Source organism: Xiphophorus couchianus, chromosome 9 (assembly GCF_001444195.1).
Source record: "Xiphophorus couchianus chromosome 9, X_couchianus-1.0, whole genome shotgun sequence".
In the NCBI taxonomy this organism is placed as follows: Eukaryota; Metazoa; Chordata; class Actinopteri; order Cyprinodontiformes; family Poeciliidae; genus Xiphophorus; species Xiphophorus couchianus.
Window position 1 is genome coordinate 6,776,224 of NC_040236.1, and position 25,644 is coordinate 6,801,867.

At 36.9% G+C, this 25,644-nt stretch overlaps 1 protein-coding gene across 1 annotated transcript in view; it reads left to right on the forward strand.

Annotated features, from left to right (window-relative positions):
• The window catches only part of LOC114151481 (adenylate cyclase type 1-like), a 45,687-nt gene extending 21,851 nt beyond the window's left edge, over window positions 1-23,836 (forward strand). The window contains exons 5-20 of the mRNA XM_028028721.1: window positions 409-536; window positions 2,369-2,527; window positions 3,819-3,960; window positions 4,549-4,704; window positions 7,212-7,406; window positions 8,501-8,598; window positions 8,681-8,765; window positions 9,091-9,180; window positions 10,424-10,698; window positions 11,020-11,146; window positions 12,169-12,285; window positions 14,776-14,922; window positions 15,338-15,436; window positions 16,582-16,696; window positions 18,442-18,566; window positions 21,300-23,836. Of these exons, the coding sequence (XP_027884522.1) occupies window positions 409-536; window positions 2,369-2,527; window positions 3,819-3,960; window positions 4,549-4,704; window positions 7,212-7,406; window positions 8,501-8,598; window positions 8,681-8,765; window positions 9,091-9,180; window positions 10,424-10,698; window positions 11,020-11,146; window positions 12,169-12,285; window positions 14,776-14,922; window positions 15,338-15,436; window positions 16,582-16,696; window positions 18,442-18,566; window positions 21,300-21,632 (2,391 nt within the window). The 3' untranslated portion in view covers window positions 21,633-23,836. The remainder of the gene's footprint in view (window positions 1-408; window positions 537-2,368; window positions 2,528-3,818; window positions 3,961-4,548; window positions 4,705-7,211; window positions 7,407-8,500; window positions 8,599-8,680; window positions 8,766-9,090; window positions 9,181-10,423; window positions 10,699-11,019; window positions 11,147-12,168; window positions 12,286-14,775; window positions 14,923-15,337; window positions 15,437-16,581; window positions 16,697-18,441; window positions 18,567-21,299) is intronic.
• Window positions 23,837-25,644: the final 1,808 nt, after the last annotated feature.

Below are 25,644 nucleotides of genomic sequence, written 5' to 3' on the forward strand. Positions count from 1 at the left end.
GGTACACAATTTTTGACCATTTTGACAGTACACAAATTCTTTTGTGTACTGCAATTTTTTGACTGAAACATGACAGTTTCAGTCAAGTTCTGCAAAGTCCTGCTAATTACGTCATTATTTGACTTAATGTGTTGAAGCACCTTCATCTAAAAGTTGTGAGTGAATTCTTATTTGTAATAAAAAAAAGTTTGTAATAATTTTGCAATAGTCCAATGTTTGCTGCGTAGCAATTTTGCTCATTGACAGCATGTCAATTAAAAACAATAAGTTCTTCATTGGTTATAAAATCACTTCAATTTAAAGGATATTGCATGTTTTAAAATTTGGATAAATCGGTCTCTCCAAAGAACTGAACTGAGTGCTTCATGTTTTAAGTATTCACTTGTACTCTTCTTCATGTCTTTGCAGGAGAATCACTGCAGGCGGATAAAAATATTGGGGGACTGTTACTATTGTGTGTCAGGACTTACACAACCCAAGACAGACCATGCCCATTGCTGTGTGGAGATGGGATTGGATATGATTGATACAATTGCGTAAGTAACGAATGCCCACAGAGAAAACAAATTCATCCCCAACAGGCCAGGGAAAGTGATTCATTCTTCTTTGAAAAGAATGTATTGAACTTTTTACTTTGACTTTTATTTGTTCTAAATAAATTGTTTCAACTGAATCATTTCAGTTCCTTTAATTTCACTCTTTAGACGCTCTACTAGGTTTATCTACCCAACAGAGAAATACAACAAAGTTTATTGAGATTTCTGGAAATTAAAATCTTTTTACTGTACATAAATTCAGATAGAAACCAAGTTTCTATATGCAAGTGTTTGACAAGTTTCTGAAAACTGAAATATGTTGATGCTATGTTTATCTAAACCTTTTTAAAATAAAGAAAATTATACTGTTTTCAGTGACAAAGCCAACTGTTTGCTGGGTCAGAGTATAAAACTGATTTTGTCAGCAGACATGAAAATAAGAAGAGAAGTTAAAATAAAAATAAGTGTACCATGATTAAAAAGTTTGACTTACCTTTACTGTTACCTTGCTTAGTCTCAGGGAAGAAAAAATAAACAAAACAGTTTATTTGCAATAATTGTTAAATAAAATTAGACTCTGATCATTTTCATTCTATATAATATTATTTAAATCTGACCCCAAATTTCCAAAAAATAACAACAAAATACTTATATTTATTAGAGGAGTTTTGAAAAATATATGTACAAATTATGTAAAATATTATTTTTAAAGAGGATGTTGTAGTTGCCATCTTCTGCTCTCTGGTTTATTGTTGTCTTTCACAAATGAATACACAGTGTAATTTAATTCAAATACATTATATTTGTACTATTTCTGATCTATATTTGTACCCATGGATTCGAACAAAATATGACAAATGTGGCCACAGACCAAACCAAACTAACTGATTCAAAGTGAAAACATTCATATGTGGTGTTTGGAAACATTTCCCTTTTTAACCTGGGGATCCAGGGATTTTCTTTTCCTCAGCATCGTATACAGCTGACTGGAAGGTCAATCCAGCTGAAGGACAAAGGGGAGTGTTTCTGTATGTGACGGATTACCTGAAAGATTTTTTGGTCTCTAGTAATTTTAAAGATGACCCAGACTACAGAGAAACCAAAAACACCTTGAAAAAAACGGACACCAGCACACATTCTCTGTCAAAGACGTTGACACAAATAAAAGGCACCTTTACCTTGTTGTCTCTTATGAACACTTACCTGACCTGTTTGTCCCCTGCTGCTGTGTCTAAGTGGAGGGATGCAGCTGAAGGAATGCTTTATCTCAGAGGGCAGACTTCTGCTGTACTGTACATATTCACACATCTGCGTGTGTGTTTGTGTGTGGGGGGGTGCCCAGGGGTGTATGTGTGTATGAGAGGGAGAAAGAGAGACATCCCTCCTTCAATCTGGCTGACACTTTTACTTTTCCAGTCCTTTTGTATAAACACATAAACCCACCATTTGTAAAGCCTTTGCTGCTCTCAAGTTTCTTCTTCAGCTCCACGTCACGTAAAAGTGACAGATATCCAGCTGTCGATGAAAAGCTGAAGTGTCCTTAGTACTTTCTAGAAACTCATGCTGAGATGAAGTGACTTTTATTTCCAAATTAAACAGTGGTACAGTCGTTAACTAAGACTGGACCAACCCACAGTGAAGGAGGGTGGGAGAAAAATTTAGCCATTATTTCTATTGTATCTTTTTAGTTTAATTAAAATATTAAATTCAAATAATTCATTTTAGTTTTAAAAAGTGATATTCGAAATTAACAAATACTTTACAAATCTGTGAGTGCAATAATCATTTCCATTTATCTTGGGTAATTTACAATGTTTTATGTCTTCCAACAGTTCAGTGGTGGAAGCAACCGAAGTGGATCTGAACATGCGTGTTGGGCTGCATACAGGACGGGTTCTGTGTGGTGTGTTGGGCCTGAGGAAGTGGCAGTACGATGTCTGGTCAAACGATGTCACACTGGCAAATGTGATGGAGGCTGGTGGGCTGCCTGGGTCAGTACCGACTGTCAGAACCTGTCAGACTGAAATGAAGCAGCACTCACAGGGAAAAGAAAGGAAAAAACTGTGTTCAAAATGTGTCAATTACATTTAAGTTGTGTTCCATTTAAAGAATTATGGGAAGTCAGAAATGAATAAGATTAGCCAGATGTTGATGTACTTCAAACACTGCTGACTGCAGCTGGATTTTCTAATTAGGAAAACAAAAAGTTGTGTATGAAGAAAAGAATAACTACGCCCTTGCTGCTACAACTCAATTTGAAATGGAAATTAGCAGTCAGGTGCTGATAATCAAATGCACTGGATTAACTGATCATCATCAGTGTAACCAGCTCTACAGGATCAAGCTTTGTTCCAATATTTTTTTTTTCTGTTTTTAGCTCTCTCCCAGTTTTCATCAACTCTGAAAAGATTCTCTGTCACTGCAGAGGTAAAGCTGCCCCACAGCATGATGCTGCTGGCACCAAGTCTCATTCTGGGTGGTCAGAATGATGTGGAGATTTATTTATTTTTTGAACATACATGTCAAACAGATGAATTTTGATCTGAAGTTCTCATCAACTTAATCCCTGACGAGGTTATGATGCTGTTTCTTCCCTTATGTTCTCTGAAAATCTCTGAAGCCATAGGTTGATTATTTACTAATTAGGTGTCTTTTGATGATACTGGCAATATGTTTCTGTTTATTCAAGGGATCTTTTTGTTGAGAAATATTGCTAAATAAATTACCAGAATTCAATAGATGCTACCGACTGGTTCAAGGTGGGACAGGCGTTGCCTCATGAACGAGTTCTGAGTCCCTTTTTGTCTTTGGGAAATAATCAAAGAGACTATATTAAATCAACTGGTGTAGCAACATGTCCAAAGATATGAATAAAATGTCTTATTCCTTCTGAAGTCACCTTATTCATAATGTTCTGAAATTATTTAAAGCCTTTGTGGGATTTTTCTCTGAACATACAGCATGGAGAACCAGAAACAGGGCTGAGCGTTGGTAATAAATTTCAGTTTACAAAAAGCCATGTACAGTAACAAGCAGATTTGCATTGAAAACACTGTGAAACGAGGTCATCTCTTTGGCCCAGTTTGGTCGTGTTTTATGTTAAGTAATAAGATTTTACCTCTCCACATAAGATTAAATGAGTCATTAGGAGGAAAATGTTCTTACTGTGAAGAGTTTTTAGCAAACTGAGGGGCTATTAGCCTGCTAAAAATAATGAGGAAGGAAATGATTTAAGATCTCACCAGCTACTTTTAACACTAACTACTTTAATCTTGCTCTCAGTAAGGTGCACATCACAAGGACCACCCTGGAGTGTTTGAACGGAGACTACGAGGTGGAACCAGGCTTTGGCCACGAGAGGCACGCCTTCCTACAGAAGCACCACATCGAGACATTCTTCATCGTGCCTTCGCACAGACGTAAAGTACGGTTCAACACCTCTTTCATGCTTCTTTTTCCCCACAAACAAAAACTTGAGAAGTGCCACAGCTGTTAGTGTCGTACAGTAATAATAATCCTCTCATGCAGAGGGAGAGACAGAGCATGTGCTAAGCAGGCGTACACATGGGTAGTAAAACTGTCTCTCACACACTGCACATGTGCACCATCAGCGTATGCGTGTGTGAGTGCATATATGCGTGTCGTAGTATTTTAAATCCTCAAAAATCCACAAACATGTATACACAATCAAAAGCTTGACATGTTGAGGTTTTGTAGCTTTAGTTTGGTTGTTTTTTTAATATAAACTGCAATTTTATATTGTTTGTGATTTTAAACTTTTTTCCTGATTTATAAAATTTGAGTCTTCTGATTCAGAAAAAGAAGATAAAACACACCTTGATTTTTAAATATATACAACTCTGCAAACATCTTTTTGCTTCCAGGAAGAGAGACGACATATCAATAGTTTGTTTGACACCAAATATACTTCTATTAGAATCTGGAAAGATGGGAGTTAAAACAGGTCCAGTTTATTATTATTGCTAACACCACCTGTTGTCTCAACTTTCAGATTTTTCCTGGGATTATCCTGTCGGACATCAAACCAGCCAAGAGGATGAAGTTCAAGACAGTGTGCTACCTGCTGGTGCAGCTCATGCACTGTAGGAAGATGTTTAAGGCCGAGATCCCCTTCTCTAACGTCATGACTTGCGAGGACGATGACAAGGTATGTGATTTGCTCAACAAGACTCAAGGTTGTGGAGTCTCTAATCTACACACAGGCTCAAACATTATGATTAAGATTAATGAATATTTTTACATTATAACTACAGCATTGCCACATTACATTGGACAGGATGAAACAAGATGTCTTTATTAACATAACTTTAGCTCTGCAGAAATTAATGCTTTTACCAAAGAATATTTGCATGAACTATATGTTTTCTACAAGATTCTCATTTATTTTATTGTGTATGTTTTAAATAGTTTTAGTATTACTAAGTTAAATTAGCAATGATATTATTAAATTAAAATGACTAAAGTGCACATAAATCAATTTCAGACTTTTCCTTTACCAATTTTGTAATATTTCAATAGTTAAAACTAATCTACAATGCAGTAAAAATTGTTGGCAGTTGTTGGATGAAACTAATAAAGTAACTTATAACCTAATTTACTTTTGAAATCAAGTACTCAGTAAAGTCACCAAGTTACTTTTTAAAGGATTAATCAGTTAACAGTACTTGGATTACTTTTTTAAGGTAACCATGGCAACACTAGCTATGAAGTAGAGCTGCACAGTCTCAAGAAAATATGATATCGGCGAATGTTGCAACAAGGACATGACTGAATGAATAAATTTAAAATAACTTTATTCTAAGGCAATTTTTGCTTTAGATTTATAAATGCTGAGCAGTTTATCAAGGGATTGGAAAAAAAACACATCATAAGCTTCACAGGTGTGGCCTTCCTACCATAATTACACCAAATGCATCAATGTTTTATCACAAAGCAACCAATATCAATATCTGAAGTAGTCCAAATATTACTTGCCTGAGATATGACTAATTTTTCAACAATATAAACAATAAAAGGGAAAAGAGGCAAAAATTCATCCATGAGAGAGTTGTAGAGAATGAACACACACATCAGTACCCCCAGACAAAGCAAGTGCTGAGATATGATGTAAACAAACAATGTCTTGAATAAACAAATGGCTCACACACTGCAGCACTCAAATCCTGTCTCATTCATAGCATCCAAAGTATAGCACTTATAGGTAATGTTTTAAGCAATTAGAATATGACTAGAGTATGACTTTATACAACAAATGTTGAAGATTTTTGGGAGAATATTTAATGGACCCATGCAAGAAAAGTAGACCTTTATGGGAAGTGTGCATCTTATTATGTGCTGTGCATTTGTTACTGAATGTTTGCATTTGTTTGCTTTTAGAAAAGTCATTTGGATTCTTAACACAGCAGTAACTCAGTTTGATGGCTTGTTCCTCTGTGGGTTGGTCAGTCTGGGTCTTTGCATCACAACGTTTGGTCATCAGAAGTAGCCCAGTACCTTTAATCCATCCAGCTGTGTGAGCTCGGCCAGATTATTAATACCTCTCGATTCTGATGACATTGCATTATGTCTGCTGGTAATCACACACAGTCTGGTATCATCTCCTCTAATAGCATTACGCACATTGTTACATGATTATCCAAGTAGACAAAATCCTGGCATTGTGACACTGAGGAGTTTAGCATAGAATTATAACACTGGAATGTGTTGATCTTGAAACAAAACGTTGTCTTATGTGATGTTATGAGTTAAAAATATTAATTTCAGTGACTTGTTAAAATATAACATTTCTGACTTTTCTAGAGGTTTTGAAGTTCTTTTTTTATTATTGGTTTGTTGTTGAAAAAGGCATTTTTTAGTTGAGCAAAACCTGCAAACAACAAAATATGCAATATTTTGGAAAAGTTAACCTTATTGTCCTGTGTGGTTTAGATGTGTTGTTGTTTAGTTGTTGGTGATATACCCACATATTTCACTCTAAAAGACTTCTGTATACAGAGAAGTTCAAGGACCACTCATTGACTGAAAAACACTTTGATCATGTAGCTGCAAAACTCCAAATGACCCGTCCTTCAACACCGTGCTTAGCAGTTTGTATGAAGTGTTTGTGCTGATATGCGTTTGATTTTCTGTCGACATGGTGGTCTGAATTGCAGTGAACCATATCTATTGAGTCTGATCTGTCCCAAGAACAGTATTTCTGACATCTTGTGTTTTATTCAGGTGCAACTTTGTAAAATGAAGCCCTGCTGCCATTTCTATTTAGCGAGAAAAGGTTTTCTCCTTCTACCTAGATTTATTCACTCTTTTTCTAACTGTCCTGTCATGGACATCAACATGTAACATGCAAACCGAAGCATATTACTGAGGCAATGTCTATTTGAGTTGCTTTAGTTTTTTTTTTTTTGTTACATTGCATTACAAATATTGTTGAAGGACTCAATTACCTAAAGTTACCTTATTTTCGGTTCAGGGACAATTTGGTAAGGAATGTAACAAATCCCTACCTTTAGAGAACAATATTTGTCTATTTATGTTTAGATACTCCAAGACTCCTGCTGATCAAGCCCTAAATCTGTATGCCCAACCTTCAATTTGGTTCTGAGGTGAAGCCTACCTGTGCATTGTGTGATGGCGCTGTCTTTTCCTGTCTGACAGCGGCGAGCCTTGCGGACCGCATCGGAGAAGCTGAAGAGTCGGACATCCTTCTCGGCCACAGCCGTGCAGCACTCCCCGGCCACACGGGTCAATCGCTACATCGGTCGGCTCATCGAAGCGCGGCAGACTGAGTCTGGGACATCAGATCTGAACCACTTCACCTTGTTTTACAGTAGCAGAGACAGGGAGCGCAGGGTGAGGCTATGCACACACCTGCAGGGAAACATTTGCTTTACATTTATAGCAGCACACACTCATACATCAAATATGAACTTTTCCTTATTACACATGAGGATAACTGCTTCGTGACTGCATAATCTGCCTCCCTCTGTCTCATTCCCACACATCATGCCCTACACAGTTTATAATTCTGTTTCTCCCACACTTGTTGTCTGTGTGTGTGTGCGTGTTTGTATGAAAAATCCACCCACCCTCTCAGGAGGAGTTTCAGATAATGATTTGGGAACGTCTGAGCGACACACGTGACATCCTTCCCATATGTGTGTGTGTGGGCAGTGTTATAAAGGAGACGCAGACCGGCTTGTCTGTTTGTGAAACTTGTTATAGAGGAATTAAAATGTTCAGGTAGATCAAAATTAAAACTGAACTGAAAAAAAGCTATCCTTCAGGAAATAAATTAAGCAGGGAAAACAGAAAGACACAAATTAGTGTAATGATTTTGTTCACTCCCACACAACACATTTTCTTTTACAGAGTTCAGGACTTCATCACTGCTGGGCAAATTTAGATCTAACAACATCAGAGCTTTTAAAATGAACTGAAATACCGCTAATTAAAGTAAGTTCAGAGCCAGAGTGAAACATTTGAAATCCAATATCTATAGGAAACACACATACGCTTTGATTTAGAGTTTTCTTGTTTAAGTTTTAATAAAGAAAGTATCTTTAAAGGTTCTTTTGAACTTGTAATTTACTGGTAAAATTGAACTTTCTTATGAAAAGGATGGTGGAACCGACCAATCACAACTGTCAGCTTTTTGTGCAAGGGGTAGCCGCCACAATCAATCTGTGTTACTGAATGTCTGTAATGAGTTAATGGATGATTTCAGCAGAAGTTTTTTTTTTCAGCTGGGGTTGTGTGAAGCACTTATGAGCAGTCAGCATTTTACATTTTCTTTGCAATAGATGCAAACTCACTTGCATAGCTCACTTATGTCAAAGTCATGTCCCATTTTATTCTTGCATATATGCATTTTCTTTGTCATGAGTGGTGTGTGACATACTGCTCTTGCATCTTCAACTTCTTACAGTCTCTATGTTTTTCCTCAGTATCACCAGGTGTATGATGACCATTTCATCAGTGCGGTGGTTCTCTCTCTGATCCTGGGTGCCCTGTTTGGCCTTATCTATCTGCTAATGATCCCACAGTACGAACATCCCTAACACACTTACTCTCACATATTCTCTATTTATCTAAGTGAAAACTTTAGGATGTGTTTTATTTTTCAGAGGGGTTGTGGTGTTGCTGCTGCTGGTGCTGTGTGTGTGTTTCCATGTGGCCTGTGTGATGTACCTACATCTCACCAGAGTTCAGGTAGGACCTCCTATTCACTCTTCCGACCTGTTTTATTTGCACTTTGTTTAATGTGGTATGCTTATCATCATTTTGAGGCCACCTGCATGTGGAGGTTTACAATTTGAATGTTTATTGTATAAAAAAAAATATACACAAGTATTTTAAACTTTATCCAGTGTTGAGCCAACTCTGCATATCATAAGCCACTCCACTAAATATTCTCACTTCTTTGGACTCAATAGAGAAACTAGTAAGTCCAAAATACTACTGACATACATTAAGAGGTACTTTATTTGCTGAGTGTTTTTACTCTCAATCCATCAGTTTTTTTCTTTGATTGTAGTGCCAACCAGGCTGTCTGACCATCCAGATTCGAACAGTTCTCTGCATCTTCTTGGTTCTGCTCACCTACTCTGTTACTCAGGCCTGTGTGGTAAGTAAGTGTGCTGGACTTGTAATTATTAGAACCTGTTATGCTGCCTCACCTTGTTCAGTCATGTTCCTGGAAACATTAAGTAAGCAGGTCAATGAAGACTTGAGGGGTCTTTATGTTTTATACTTAAAAATATATATTTTTTGTCTTTTGTCTTACATTACCAAACATAAAGGGAAATATTGTAAAATAAACCACATGTAGGTGGAGTCTAACTACCTCCACCTACATTTGGGACATCACCTGATCATCTGGGCCTAAGAATGAAACTTTTATGCATCAAACACTCCAGAAGGGTCTGGCCAAATCAAAAGGTGATAATGGGGAAAAGTACATCATCCTCAGTCTAAAGTACAGTGGAAAATCTGTGATGTTATGAGCCTGATTTATGTTCCAAGAGCCCCTGGGAACCTTGTTGGGGTCAATGGCATTTTGAGCTTTTTGAAATACAATTAGTTTTATAATAAATATCTACTGGACTTTAATAAAGAATTAAAAATGTGCCAAAATAGTTCCTGTTAGTGGGAAATGGAAACATTGTTCCGTGGCCCTCTCAGTCTGTTATGAAGGGAACAATGTTTAGAAAATAAATGATAGAACCATTATGTCCCTATATATAAACTGAAGAATGGATGTCTTTTTTCCCCATTACTGTAAAGTAGAGCAGCTCCTCACTCAATTAAATGCAGAGGATGCCTTCTTTTAAGATGTTGCTATAGCGTGGGCTTCTTATTTTTCTGCTGCATTTACTGTGTTCATTTGTTTAAAATGCTGCAAAAAGCATACTTCAGTCCTTAAGCCATTAGAAAAGTAACCTTGTTTGACTCACTGTTTTCTGTTTTCTTTTATGTAATATTATTTCGCTAAGTGGATTGTCTTTTTATAGTAAAAATGAAGCACAAGAATGAAGGATTTTGTCTTGTTCCATTAGTTTTTGGAGGGAATTATAGATCTATGTATTCTGATGGGGAATGATTCAGAATTATGGATTCAACTTCCTAATTTTAGTCTTCATTGAAGTTTTCAACAAGAATTTGATCCCCAAATCACCTGAGAAGAAGGACGTTTTACCGCAGTCAAACAAACACATAATTTTGATCCATTGTGAACCGATTCATGCCATTTCTTACATGATAATGAGGTAATGGATTACTTTTCAGATCACTGAAACTAACTTGTACTCATATCCTATGAATCCTGATTGGGAAGTTGCTGTTGCATGGTCATGTTTGATTTCTTCCAGGTGGGATGTGTACCGTGGGGTAAAGTTGAGACAAACTCTACCCGTTTCGTGGAGGACATCGCTGCGGATGCCCTCGGGGTCGGACCTGCCAATAGCACCGTAGTGGACAAGACTGGTCCCAGCATGGCATACGCCCTGCTGTCCTGTGTGGCCGGGACTCTCACTGTGGTCCCTTACCTCCGTGTTTCATCGCTCCCTAAGATCCTCCTGCTCCTCCTGCTCTCTGTTACCTACACGGCTGTTATGGAAAGCAGCGGCTACCGCCAGGCTGTGGGGTTAGACCTTCCAGCTTTAGTTTTGAGCTGGTTTACAAAATTACAATTTTATCCAAACAATTTTTTAAATTCCTGTAAAATATCTGATTCTTTGATTCTTTGTGGTAAAACCACTCTACTCCTGAAAGACAATAACTCAAATAAAAGTTCATGTGATAGCTAATGCTCTTATGAGCTGGATTTTTGCTTAAGTAGAGTCCTGAATACCTTATCCGTTGCAGCACTTATAGAAAATTTCTAAATTAGTCAAATTTTTACTATGTATGGGCAACATTAGAAATAAAATTCTTTTTGTTTCTCTGTTTTTACATCATCATTCAGTGGTGGCTTTCTGCACACTCGAGGCTACGATCCCGTGTTGGCTGTTCTGCTGTTTTCTGGAGCTCTGGCTCTCCATTCCAGGCAGCTGGATCTGAAGCTGCGGCTCGACTATCTTTGGGCAACTCAGGTGAGAGTGCATCCAAGCATTTACAAACCGTCTTTTATTGTGAACATTTGGAGGTAGAAATATATTAGATCATAGATTGGGCATCTTCCCAATGACCTTTGGTTGGATCCCTGGCCAAAAATCAGACCACACTTTCAACACCATTGTTTTAAAGCTCCCAAAGTCAAGTGAAAAAGAAAGAAGAAGAAATTCTTGAAGGGCCACATTAAAAATAAAAACATTTTAGTGAGTTTGTCATTCAGTACTATCTATATGAGTACTATCTACACTGACTCATAATTTATATAACCAAAATTAATTTAGAAAAAGAGTAAGAAGCCGAACAAGACAGGAATGACGTAAAGGGAAACAATTTTTCTCAATGTCGCTCCAAACACACATTTGACAAAACCACCTCAAATAAATAAATTAATTACATTGACTTTAATGTATTTAAGTACATTAAATACTTAAAGTGAACAACAAATGCCATCTCGAGGTACTTTACCAAAAAAATCAGTCAATTGAATTATGTATGATACAATTGATCCTAATTATCTGTGTGGTAAGCTCAGTTATTATGTATGAGTAGTTTGAAAATGTTTATATAAAGAAGCCCAGCAGAGACCATGACGTAATTAAATGGACTTTAAAATGGAACATAAATATCTTTGTTGATGATGATTCTTTTGTAATGTGGATTGCTTTAGAAGAAAGCCAGTGCAGTATTTGTATTAAACAAAACAAATTCATAAAAGCATTAGACTTTTGTCAATTTTGGTTTGTTCTGACAAATGATTGTTTTTCACAGTAAACATTCCCCTAAAAGCTGCAGTTTTCTTGTGTTTTGTCTGTGGAACAAAAGCCTGACTGTTACTATTTTAAGAACAGCTCCATCTCTGCCTTGTTTGCAAATCATTATCTCCCTCTAGTGATAAGGACTTGCCATTACAATTCCATGTAGAGCACCCCACCATTTAACCATTAGTGTCATTTCCGGTGTAAAGAAAACTGTCCCTCTCCTCTGTTTGTTATGATTCCAGGCAGAGGAGGAGAGGGATGACATGGAGAAGGTGAAGCTGGATAATAAGAGGATCCTATTTAACCTGCTGCCGGCTCATGTGGCTCAGCACTTCCTAATGTCAAACCCCAGGAACATGGTGAGGAATCTGTAAGGTTACAGTAAAAAGAAATCCAGAAACAACCTACAAAAAATATGATAAATGCAAAAATATCAAGTTTAAATAGATAAAGGAAACCTAAATCTATGCATTCCACAAAGCTGAATTTTTCTCTGTACATAGAAGAGTGAAAAAAGGATAACAATCTGCAAAAAGCTGAATTTTAACCCAGTGACTTTGAGGTAAAAAAAAGAGCAACACTTCTAATTTTCTCATAGCTCTGTAAATTGCTTCTAAAACGGCAAAGACCAGAAATGTGAGAATAGGTAACATTCTCACATTTCAGCTATAAACTGTGGTTCAGCAGCTGCTCTGTGGCCTTTTTCTACAATGAATGGGTGAAAATAGTCAATAATCATGTTCCCTCCCGTTTATGTTACCCTGAGATGACATATGGAGCCATGTTTAATCCTGTTACAGGCCCTGATAAAGTTTGTGCACCGGAGCAGAGTTTACAGAAATAGGCTTGCCCTCAGCTGTTGTTCTGAATTATAATGTTACCAGTCAATAAAACCCATGTTCTATTGGCTTTTGAAACTGCAGGATTTCTTTAAAGGTTTATGTCTCAACCATCCCGTGGTTTAGGATGTTGTCATTATAAGGACCTCCACCCATTTAGTAAAAACACATGCATATCCTAAACAAACAACAAAAACCTTCAGTATATTTGTTCATATAAAACAATACAACTTTGTTTTAAAGGAACAATAAATAATATAATTAAAATGAATAAATCATGCCACAAAAATTTAAAAATGTAGATTTCTCCACCAAAAGTACAGTAATGTTTTGCAGGTAAGCTCATTCTTTGCAGCATGAAGTAGGTTAATAGATCCTGAACCACAGTGACATTACCTCTAAATGCAGAAAATATCTGAAAGTGGTAAGCTTTCCCAGGAGTGTATACCAAAGTTACTCCAAGAGTACATCAAAAACTGATCTAGGAGGGTTACAAAACAGTAAGGCACCGCAGGCCTGACTTGCCTCAGTTAAAGTAAGTGCTTATGATTCAAGAGAAAAATAAAAAATGACACTTTTGGGAGAGTTCCAAGGACAAAACTACAGCTCAACCCAAAAAGCGCAACCCCCCCCCCCCCCCCCCAAAAAAATCTCACATTTGCCAAAAATTATCTTGATGATTTGCAACACATTTAGGAAAACATTATGTGGACTGATGAGGGAAAACTTGAATAAAATTATCATTTGAAATCTGCATTTTGTGTTCACCTATGTTATATTTGTCTTGTTTAAAAATTTGATCTGAAACAAGTATAAACGTTATGTGGAAATTAAAGAAAAAAAAATACCTGAAGGTATTTAGTATGCAGTTCTGTTTTGCAGCAGCTGAAAAAGAGGACAGGTGTCTGCTATTTCCTAATTATCTCCTCATCGTTTTAACAAGTAACAGAGCTTGAACTGAATTTATATGTGGCATTTAAATTGAAAAGCTTAAATCATGAAAGTAGTAAATGCCTTAAAGAAAATTGAGTTTTTGGAAATGTTCATCTTGGTTCTTTAACAATTACTAAAATAAGTCAGAGGAAACAGCAGGAAAATTATGTGAATAACTGCTACATTCTGATTTTTAAAAAGAGCTAATGGGAACTACAAGGACTTCACAGAAATAAAAATTCAGTACATCTGTATTCTTTTCCCAGACACAACCTACGGCCAGACATTTTAAGTGCATAAAAGAGTTGAAGTGACTCAAGATAAAGATTTACTTTTAGTTATTTAATTTTTGGAATCTGCACAAAGCAGTGAAAAATCAATGCATCCACATCATGCCTGCAGAGTTCTAAATAGCACAAAAATCCACATGGGATATTTTAGCATCTGTAAGGGAATATTACTCATACATTTAAATAGTTATTCTTAACAGTTTTTGGAAACAGCACATTCACATTTATGGGTTTTGGAATTCACAAGCAAAAATAGAAACAAAACAGTAGTTTATCCTTCAACAATCAACGGGGTAATGCATCAGATGGTGTGGATCAGCAAGGAAGTTTGCTTCCAGCTGACCCCCACAGAGATGCAGCGTTTAGAAAGACTTCCTCTGTTTCCTCTAGGCTAAAGTTCAGCCATAGACGGCACAACACTGTGGGACTTAAGGTTCCAGGCCACTAACAGTGTGGTTGCAGAAAGCATTCTCACTGTGTGATGCTTCTGCTTCTGCCTGCGGACATTTCGGCATTGTCATTGCCAACACTGATGAGGGTTCTACTTAAGTTTTGCATTTGGCAATTTTGGTCCATTTTTGCATAATTTCATATTTCTTTTTGAGCAGCTAAAAGAGAAACTCAGAATACAAAGCATGCACCATGCAATACATCCAGGTGGTCTGAAGAAGCTTTATAAAAAGGGTTGTTTAGAGAGGGTTTGTCAAAGGATATTAAAGTGTGTAACAAATAAACTAGCAGTAAAGAAATACTGGAAGGTAATACTTTTTCTCTATCACCGCTTTAGGATCTTTACTATCAGTCCTACGCTCAAGTTGGTGTTCTGTTTGCCTCTATTGCCAACTTCAATGACTTCTACATTGAGCTGGATGGGAACAACATGGGAGTCGAGTGTTTGAGGCTTCTCAATGAGATCATTGCGGACTTTGACGAGGTTGGTAGAACGATTCGTTCCATTCGCCCATCTGTACTATAAATCATCTGTTTTTAGATGTTTTTTCCACATTGCAGATCTCAGGTCCACGAGCCCCTTCTTACTACAGGGTGACATATAGAGCGTCATCTTTTAAAAATGAGATTGTGGGCTGGAGTGAGGTTTATAGAAATACCATGTTTACTGATGTAATATACCGAGCTTTGGTTATGGTTGGGAAAGTTCTTCAATGTAACAAATTACTTGCAGATGACTTTTGGCCTGGTTGGATCTGTAATCAGCAACATGAAACACTCATTTACAAAACATGCTTTAAATATTCTAGCTGCAATAAATAAATTTACTGATAATTTGCGAATTAAAAAAGAAAAAGTTTTATGGGAGTGTTTTTTACCATTTTTAATACTTTTTGCAGCTCATGGACAAAGAATGCTACAGGGATATTGAGAAAATCAAGACCATTGGCAGCACATATATGGCTGCCGTGGGGCTGGTTCCTACGACTGCTTCCAAGGTACTCGTGGTATTTGTATTTAGATCAGGATTAGATTTTGTGTTTGTGAATGTTAGCGCAGTATCTGACTTTATTTTATAGAGATCCAATGTGTTTCATGTGCCTAGCTTATTTAAAACACTAACACGTAAAATGTGAGGAATTGCTGATCTCTGTGGCATTAGTACATTCTTCATTCCTGAAGCTTTCTTAAACTAAGCTAAAGATGACAGACAAAGGAGTCCTTTCTGAAATGCCTGCAGAGATTAAAGGAAGCTCAAGCTATAGTTGCTGTTTGGAGGGTGCTCTGTTGTAGTATTTCTGGATTTTCACACAGCTAATCCAGTTAGGATTACAAAAAAGCAGGCTAATATACATTCTTAATGCAGTTATACAACAAAATGCAAAACTGAGATAATATCTCTTTTTTTATTATTTTGTTCAGTTGTTACTCAGGGCCTCTAATTTCAGAGGGGTTTCTTTTTGGACTATGGCTTTTTGGACTATGGTAGAGTTAGGGTAAGGTTTTTTTCCCCATAGTTTACGTCCAGTTTCTAATAACTGTAAGACCAATGAAACAATCATAAAGTCCCCTAAACTCCAGTAAGAAATGAACCAGTATTATGTCACCAAATATGCCAGATGAGGCCAGCAGCTCTATAGACGTGTTTTTTTTTCTCTCAAGTTCTTTTAATAACATTAGACCTGCTGTACTTTACAGTAAGCTTCTGGAATAACTCACCTGGCTTAGGGATTATTTTTTATTGACATAGACAGATCACTTAAGATTTGCACAATAATAATCAATTTTATTTATAATGTTCTTTGTATCTCAAACTGAAATCTCAAAGGTCGCATTCACACACTTGATTGTACCTGCTTTGGGTCAGTCTGAAATGTCTTGTTCACTGGAAATCAAACCAGCGATTTACTGATTGCACGACGAACTCCTACCGCCTTCGCCACTGTCGCTCCCTTGTATATAGTAATAATAAATGAATAAATAAATCACATACTGAATTGAAAATCTGCATGTTTGTCTTTCAAAAATTAAGTTGAACACTTTTATTACTTCGTCTCTGCTGAATATAGCCCTTTTTATGTCTGAGATTTTTTTTTTCATGTTTCAAACTAATTTGTCCTTTTAATGTGTGCTTTTTTTGTAGACTAAAAAGTCCATCACCTCACATTTATGCACAGTGTCAGACTTTGCCATTGAGATGTTCGATGTTCTGGATGCCATCAACTACCAGTCCTATAATGACTTTGTTCTGAGAGTAGGTGAGTAAAGAGCCAAACTCTCTGAGTGGTCCAAACATTAAAGACCTTTTAACCTTGGGGGAGGCCCATTCCAGTAAATTTGCCAGGAAAATACATCACAAACAGAGCATCACCTCCAGGAAGCCTGTCAGTTGAAGTTCTTGGGTCCATTGTGTTCAGTATCCTGTGGAGAGTTTTGTTTAATCCCAGTATACGCTGGTGTACATAGAGCTATCCTGTCTGCAGAGTCAGGCTGTTTTATTTGCTTAATTTAGTTGGCAGTTAAACAAACTTCATGTTTCAGGCATTAACATGAACCAAGAGAAACACTACCCTTCATTTGTTACGACATGATACCACAGCGTTTTAGCGGGAAGAAACATATTTCATGCTTTCTATGACTCTTTTGGAACAAACTAACATCACCTTTGAGCTTTTGTTTTAAGTGATTCCACATTTATAAAAATAGTTGTTTCTTCTGAGGGTAAGCGGCTTTTTATTAAGAAACAGAAGGTGGCTTTTCAAGCGGATATTTTGACAGCTCATGCTATTTTAACATTTTTTCACTCTAGACCAGTGGTCTCGATCTTCATTATGTGAAGGCCAGAGTCCCCAACAAATAGGTGTTGCTCTGCTGCAGCACATCTGGCTGCATTGTTTGCTCATTAACAGAGGAATGCAGTGTGAGACCCCGTTCTCTAGACAGTCACATACAGCTCCCTCCACACTTACTGACACCTGTGGTAAAGATGCATAAACACCTTCAAATAAAACTTACCTTGTGATAGTAGCATAGTCTCTCTGTGAAAGATTTAGAAAAGCCTGACCTTTTCGATCACATTTATTGATTGTGAATTAAAATTGCCACATGTTTTTGCTAATTTGGTGGTTACTGACACTTCTGCTGTTAAAACTTTGAAAAACACAGTTTATCTTCAAGCTACTCTTACTCTTGTGTCATATTTCCTAAAGTTGGAGTGTACAAGGAGATGGGTCTTTAACCATTGTGGCAATATCAGGCTCATATGAAAGAAAGCTCCATCTTTATGTCATGTCACACAATTCCAGTTAAATTCCTGTCTTGTTTAAGTAATTTCACATGCTTGAGTTTGTAGTGGTAGAATAGAAAATTGGTTTTTTTACACCAAAATGTCTGTCCTTGCTGCAGCTCTACAATGATGAGCTATAATGATTTAGATTTTTCTTGTTCATTACTATAAATCTGATATCCAACTGTGTGGTTAAGAGAAATAGTCACACACAGCATAGACATCTGTAAGGTTTGATTGTTTTTTATACTTTAAAATTACTCTAGTCTGTGATTCCACTTGTTTCTAACATTCAACATTTACAATTTGTGGCTTTTAAGAATGAAAGTATTTGTGTTTGTTTTCTTGTGTTAGCACTGAGCTATAAAAAACTGGGTACGCTTACTATAGGTGGTGCCTTAATGCAGGACTTTCAATAAATCAGATTTGCAACCTGCTGTAAATTTCACTTAACTTCCAGGTACTGATTACAGGAGGGAAAAGTATGATTTTAAATTGTATAAGTAAAAAACGATAAACAAAAATAAGTACATTTTGGAAAAACTTTGGTCACAGATAATTTTCTTGGAGGGCATTTCCAGTACTGTAGATCCATTAAGACCAACTCACTTGTAAGGCTTATGCACCAAAGTCACATGGGAAAAAAATCTGAAATAACCTTAAGTGTAACATGTTTGTAAGTGATTATGGGACTTTTGTTCACTATGGTTACACCAGGAATCAATGTTGGTCCTGTGGTGGCAGGAGTTATTGGAGCCCGGAGGCCTCAGTACGACATCTGGGGAAACACAGTCAACGTAGCCAGCAGGATGGACAGTACGGGAGTCCAAGGAAAAATACAGGTAGGAGACTTAAAGTACTGCTGCAGCAGTTTAACTGCAAAAAGCTACACTGGGGCTACAGCAAATTACTTGGACTAACTTGATGCTTTCCTAAAAAAGTTAAGCATTAGAGTTTAATCCATGATTAATTTCTCTACGACAAAAGTTGTTTATCATTTGAAGCTTTAAAGCTTTTAAACAAAAAAAAAATCTTTTTTTTTTTATATTTACAGTTTAGCAAAAAATAAATAAATAAATCACACCACCAGGCCTTTTCTTTATCGAAGGTGGTTTAAGATGGTAAATGCACCCTATCAGTAAACAGGCAAAATGCAACAATGATATTGATTATAGTTAATACAAATTCATCAGTTCCTTTTCTTTCTTTACTATTATACAACGTTTCTATGACTTTCTCCCTGCCTTTTTTGCATCTCTGTCACTAAAAACATCCATCAGGTGTGTGCAGTGAGGAAAGTTGAGGCCATCCAACTGGACAAATCTATCATTGATATGCAGAAGATTTGAGATGCAGTAGCCAGCCAAATATTGCATGAAAGCAGTTCTGATTCAGTATGTTTTGAGTTTCACTAAAACTCACAATGACCTCTTTATAATTTGCTCATAATTGCCCTCTTTTATCTTTATTTATCTTTCCTCTAAACATGAGATAATTCTGAGATCACTGATGTTGAGCATTTCAACAAATCTTCTCAACATATTTAATTTAGTTTGAATTGCCCAAACAACTCAGATAGAGCCAACATCAGCACGAACAAACCAGAAATTATAGTTATTTGTAGTTCATACTGGTCTAAAACTGTGCAACACTGAAAGACAAACTGAAGAATTTTTACTACATTGTTCCACACCTGCCTAGTGATACATTTCAGATAAAAAGAAACCATGTAAGAGGGAGTGAAAAATAATTAATTGTGTGAAATTAATAAGTTTATTATATTACTGTATATATTACATTATATTATATTATATTATATTATATTATATTATATTATATTATATTATATTATGTTATGTTATATTATATATATAATTTATAATATATATAAGCACAGGCCTGATTTTTAAAGCATTGCTGTTACATAACACATATGAGCCTTGGACAGGATCTAAACATTTCTCTTCTCTGAGCTTAAGAATATTACAAATATTATAGAGATTTACTGTTTCCTGTGAAGGACTTTCTTTCATCTCTGTAAACAAAAACCTGCAAGGCCTTTATTTGTATAACCTGTTGGAGTTGTGCAAGAAACAAGTATCAATCTATAAGCAACAGCTACTCTGTATGTAATGGCAAAGTAGATGTAAACAGTTTGTTTTCCCTCATTAAACATGTTGTTGAGATTGTTTAGGCAGAGCTCCATGCAGCTTTCTTAGTAGTTACACAGACGTCATCAGATTTGTAAAAACAAGTGGATTTCCGAAAAGGGCCTCTGTTGTGTTGCTAATTCCTGCATGCACCCTGTGATGTTTTCACCTAATCTTAAGTGTGTTTTTTTTAAGAAGCAGTAGTCATGTTTTTGCTTTAGCAACCAGCCATAGCTCTAGGAAAGTTGTTATTAACTTGTGAACCATCTGTGTTCTGTTTGTTTGGTGTTTTGGTGGAATTTTTGAGATAATTGTTTTGGTATGTATTATTTTCAGTGTTGACATAAAATATTGGTACAGTTTCATACACAAACCTATATTTTGTTTCTAAGCAGCCCGACTTTCCTGTAATCCTTTAAATGGCTTGTTTTCATCAATAGTTTTCTAAATAGTTATCCATTTTGTTCATGCTTTGGACAGTTTTTGATTTGTGCACTTTTAACAGTCTTTATAACTGTCAAAAATTGAAAACAATGTATAGAAAATGTTTTAGTTTTGAGACTTTATTCCTCATTTCATTATATTTGAAATATGAATTTCTGAAAATTAATGTATTTTTGCACAGGGCCTGTTTTTGCAGCCCTGACAGTCTGGCACTGAATGTGTATAATATATACATATATAAACACATTAAAATAATTTGATCATCATTGAAAATCCCATTTATGGTAGGAACTATATCAGTAAGTGAAATATGCAGGCTACGTATGCACAGATAAATTTCTGAAAGCCTTTATTTCTGTTAATTGTAATAATTTTACATTTATATCTAATGAAAGCATAACATTTACATTTAGAATATTACATTAGGCCCCTTAAAAACTATTTTTAAATAAAGAAATGTGGGTTTGTTGAAAATCAGCTAACTGAAAAGATCAACAAAAATAAATACATTTTGGAAAAACTTTTGTCTCATTTTCTTTTTTGTTTTTAAAGCACAGATTACTGTCGTGGAGGACACTTCCAGAATAAAGTCTTTAACACCAACTCATTTGTAAGGCTTACATGCCAAAGTCACATGGTTTTGGGCACCCAGTAAAATGAAAAGAATGTTTATTGTAATCAAAATTGTAAAGAATCTGAAATAGCATTAAGTGTAACATATATGTATGATTACACATATATCACATATCACATACACATATACATGGCTGGATAAGACACTTTCAAAAATATTAAGGAATCCAGTCTCATCTATGGGTCCTCCGATAAGAGCTGTTCTGATGACAAAAGGAGGACAACACAGTATTAGGCAGGTAGTAATAATGTTATGTTACCGTATATTTAATAGGCGATGCAGATTAATATTTAACTATTTAAAATGTTGGTTCCAAATAACGTTAGACCTCTTTTTTCACTCTCCAGGTGACAGAGGACGTCTACCGCCTCATTACCGACTACTACGACTTTGTGTGTCGTGGTCAGGTCAGTGTGAAGGGCAAAGGTCAGATGCTTACATACTTTTTGGAGGGCCGCAGGAAAGGGAGCAGGCCCTCTCAGAGCCAGCAGCTGCAGCACACTAACAGCGAGCGCCGGTCGAGCGCCTTCACACATGGCAGTGTTTGCACCAGGCTAAGCCCCGCACCCACAGTGACCAGCTATTCCAACATCAGGACCCCAAGCCCGGGCGTGCCCAAACCAACCCCCTCCACCAGCACCACCAGATACCTTCCATCTGCTTCTGCAGCAATGGTGTGATGCATGCACTCTCAAAGAGAATTTGGGAAACAAAAAAATAAGAATGGAGGTGGGTTAAAGAATCGCTGTAGCAGAGAAAAGCTTGTATCCGCTCTTTGTTGTTGTGTTTCTGGAGCACAGGAAGGCAAATAAGCTGATTCTTCAGCAGGAGGCCTGGACTCAAGTCTGGTTTTTCTATGGGACGGTCTGACGCCTCGATTGGACTCACCCTTCCCCGTTGAAGCAGGTTGTCTCAATCAGGATATGGGATGTTTTAGCCACGTTGCTTCATCATCAACCCAAGGCCAAGGAAGTCTCTGGGATCTGCCAAAACCTTTTTCCACAACTGACGGTGTAGCATGCAAGCCTCTCACAACAATCAACACCTGGGAATTCCTTTAAACTAACCATTTCATTAGAGTGTAGATAAGACATCAGTGCTGTTGCCTTAGCAGCCAGTCCTCACAAATGTCTATGGCTCATTTGTGTTGCCTTTTAGTTGATTTCTGGAGTTTTGGAGCTGAGTGAAGATGAATTGTTAACACGTTTATTGCTGTCAGAGTATTTTTAAAACCAAATGTTTGATCAGTGCAGGCAGGTAATGGAATAATCTTGCCAAAAAATAAACCAACAAAAAACAAAACAAGGCATTGCCTTAAGGCAGTTACGGGTCGGGGATGCCGTTCACCTTATTAAAACCCTCTGACGGCGCACGTAACGTTTTTTTAAAAGAAAATTTCTCTAAGTGCATGATGCCACTGCTGCATTTCAGTCGCGTTTGCCGTCCGTTTCCCTGTGATGCTTGACTTCCAGACTCTTCCTCGTCAAAGTGTAGCAATAAAGCAGTTTGTCTCTTATCTCAGCGCGTTCACTCTTTGCATGCTGTAGCCTGCTGGGTCCTAAGTTGACCTGATAGTGTTTGTAGCTAATAGAGTGTGCATAGCTAGCCACACTGGTCTTTATCTCTGTGGAGTTGAAGCATGACTTAGAGAACTTTTGTTTCAGTTTGGTGTGATTCCCTCTTTCTCTCTGAATTATTTATTTTTTTAAAGAAAACCTTTTTTCTGTTTATGAAGACGTTTATGCTCCTGTTAAAATGTTCTATTCTGCTATTTTTATTCAACTCAAAACCGTCTCGGTTGAGAAAAGAAAATGTGTGCGTTTATGAGGAGACACCCAAACCTCTGGTTCTGGCTTCGTCATGCAAACCCAGATGATTTATTTTATAGTACAGCACTCATAGTACGGCTTACCACAGCCATTAACTCTCCTGTAATCAGTTTTTGCATGCAATGCCTGCAAGCCTGCGGCTCATACATGCATGCTTTGATGAAACACGGATGCAGGCCAAGCAGCACACACGCGGAGGCTCTTTTTTTAATGTCGTCCTCATGCATGCGCTAACAGTAGCGGTTCCTCTTGAATGTAAGGTGCTTTATTGACACGTCTTCTTTATAAGCTTGGTGTTTGAATCTTAATGAGGATGTATTTCAGGATAGATAGACACCAGGCCGAAGCAGATCGGTTTGGAAGGGCAGGGGGGTTCCTCCTCCTTCTAAACCTCCTCCCTGCTTTTGCTGTATTAAAACAGGTAGCTGTTTCTTTCAAACGTGCCAACCTATTTTCATAAACATATCAAACTTTTCGTGTCGAGCTGTAGCACAACTCAATGCGTGTGACTACGGTTCTCGTGGGATCTTTTTTGTGTTGAATGCCTGGATTTTTACTATTTTAACTGTTCCTGGACAGTTTTTTTTAAAACTAAAATCAAAGGCAAGTGTCAATTTTGGAGCATTTAAATGACAAAGGTGTTGTACTTATCTTTAACATAGAGTAAATATCTAGTATCTCAGATGCTTTCTTTGAGCTTTGAAATGAGGATTTTTATAAAGTTGCTTTAAAAAAGTTGATGGAAAGTTATTGGAAATTATTTGTGCATAATATTTTTTCTGTAAATTGGATATTTTCATACTGTATGATACGGGTTTTAGTTGTTATATGTAGGTATTACCTGCTGATATTGTCTATTTCTGAGATATATTCTAAATTATTTGATATTTGTCAGGTTCCTTTTGTTGAAGATGTATTTATGGAAATGTTTTATGTGAATGTACATTTTGTTAAAGATGATATTTTATACTAAGTGTTTGCACTGCGAGATTATTGACGTATTATAAAGATTACAAAAATAAAGCCAGCAGGGTTGTTGTCTCCTGCAGTACGAACACACCTGTGCTCATTTTTACCCACAAAGTTCCCACAGAGAGGCTATCAAACATTGCTCAGCATTATGTAAAGTCAGAAAAAACAAGTAGCCGATATAAGATAAACACAGAAGTCAGTGTTGCTTTCACAGTGATAATTCAAATATAATGCCTGGCTGGCATGAATGGATGCTATTATTGTAAAAAAGAATTCACAATCCCTGAACTCTTAACATTCTGTAACGCTGAAATGAAAGGCATAAAGGTTTTATCAAAATGTTTTGAGTAAAAAAATCAAGTGTGGGTGCATCAGCCCCCTTTTTCATATTGTTGGTAAATACAGTCCACCTTTGTGTATTTTGATCTCAGTTTAAACACAGCTGTCCTGTGAAAAACCCAGACATTTGTAAGTGGACATTAGTGAATAAACACGGCATGCAGGCCTGGAGGAGAGGTTTAAAGCAGTTCTAGGCTAGAAAACAAACCAAGTATTGAAGATTTTATAGATCACTGCTCAGTCCATCACATAAAATTCAAAGGGAACGGCACAACTGCAAACCTGCGAAGACACTGACAGAGCAGAGACGGTGAAAACTAATGAAGAAGCCAAGAGACCCACAATAATGGTCTCAGTTTATTTATTTCAATTTAATGCCCTTTAACACTGATGTCAAACTCCAGTCCTCAGGTTTTAGATGTGCCACTGGTACAAAACACTGGAATGAAATGGCTTAATTACCTCCTCCTTGTGTAGATCAGTTCTCCAGAGCCTTGCTAATGACCTAATTATTCTATTCAGGTATGGTGCAGCAGAGGCACATCTAAAACTTGCAGGACAGCGGTCCTTGAGGACTGGAGTATGACACCCCTGCCCTATAGCAATGCATTCCAAGTGTCAAGTATAGTGGCAGAGAGGTAGTGACTTGTGCTTTTCTCCCAGGATTTTGGTATGCTTTGTACAACAGATGAATATTTGCTATTCAGTTTATAGAGCCAAATGTGAGGACATTGTCTGACAGCTGAAATCTAGAAAATAATGTCTGAAAGAGAAAAGAATAAAAATTCTTAAGTGACCTAATCAAAGTCAAGACTTCAACTTCCTTTAATTGCTGTGTTAGGAATTTAAGAAAACTTTGCAGAAACAAATGTTTGAAAACCTTAGTTATTAGAAGAAGTGTAAAAACAACAGGAGATCATATATCTCTCTCGCAATATGAGAGATTTCTACAGTGACATAGAAAGTAATTTCAAATTATTGCTGCAAAATGATAGTTCTACAAATGGCTCAAATTTAAAATAATGCCTAGTTAGTAGCCATTTTTTACATTTCACTCTGGAGATAATAGGCTTACCAGTAGGCTTGTGTTGTGTTTTTATGTTTTGAAACTAATGTATCTCTGTGACGTATTTTGAAGGCTGAAATATGCAGTAATTATTTTTAAGATTGTCCTGAGGGAGAATTTTTCACATTCCTCTCTTCTGAAAGAGTCCAGGGCCTCGATGGATCATGTTTAGGGGGTTTCTGTTTCTCCTCGTTCCCATGCCTTGTTTTCCTAGTTAGAGAACAGAGAAAAACAAAACAACAGTGGGGTCTTATCCTCATGTCCATTTCTGAGAGCGAAAGGATGTTTCAAGTCCTGTTGCAGGAAGAACCAACCTCCAAACATTCATCAGCAGCGTAAAAAGTGTGTGTGTATACTTAGCCTATGGTGTGGCATGCTCAGCATCCTGAATGACAGTTGTCATGGCAACAAAACAAGTTTATGCCCCAACATGTAAACATCAAGGTTGTGTTTTCCAGCTGGCAAATGATAAACCCGTGAACCCTT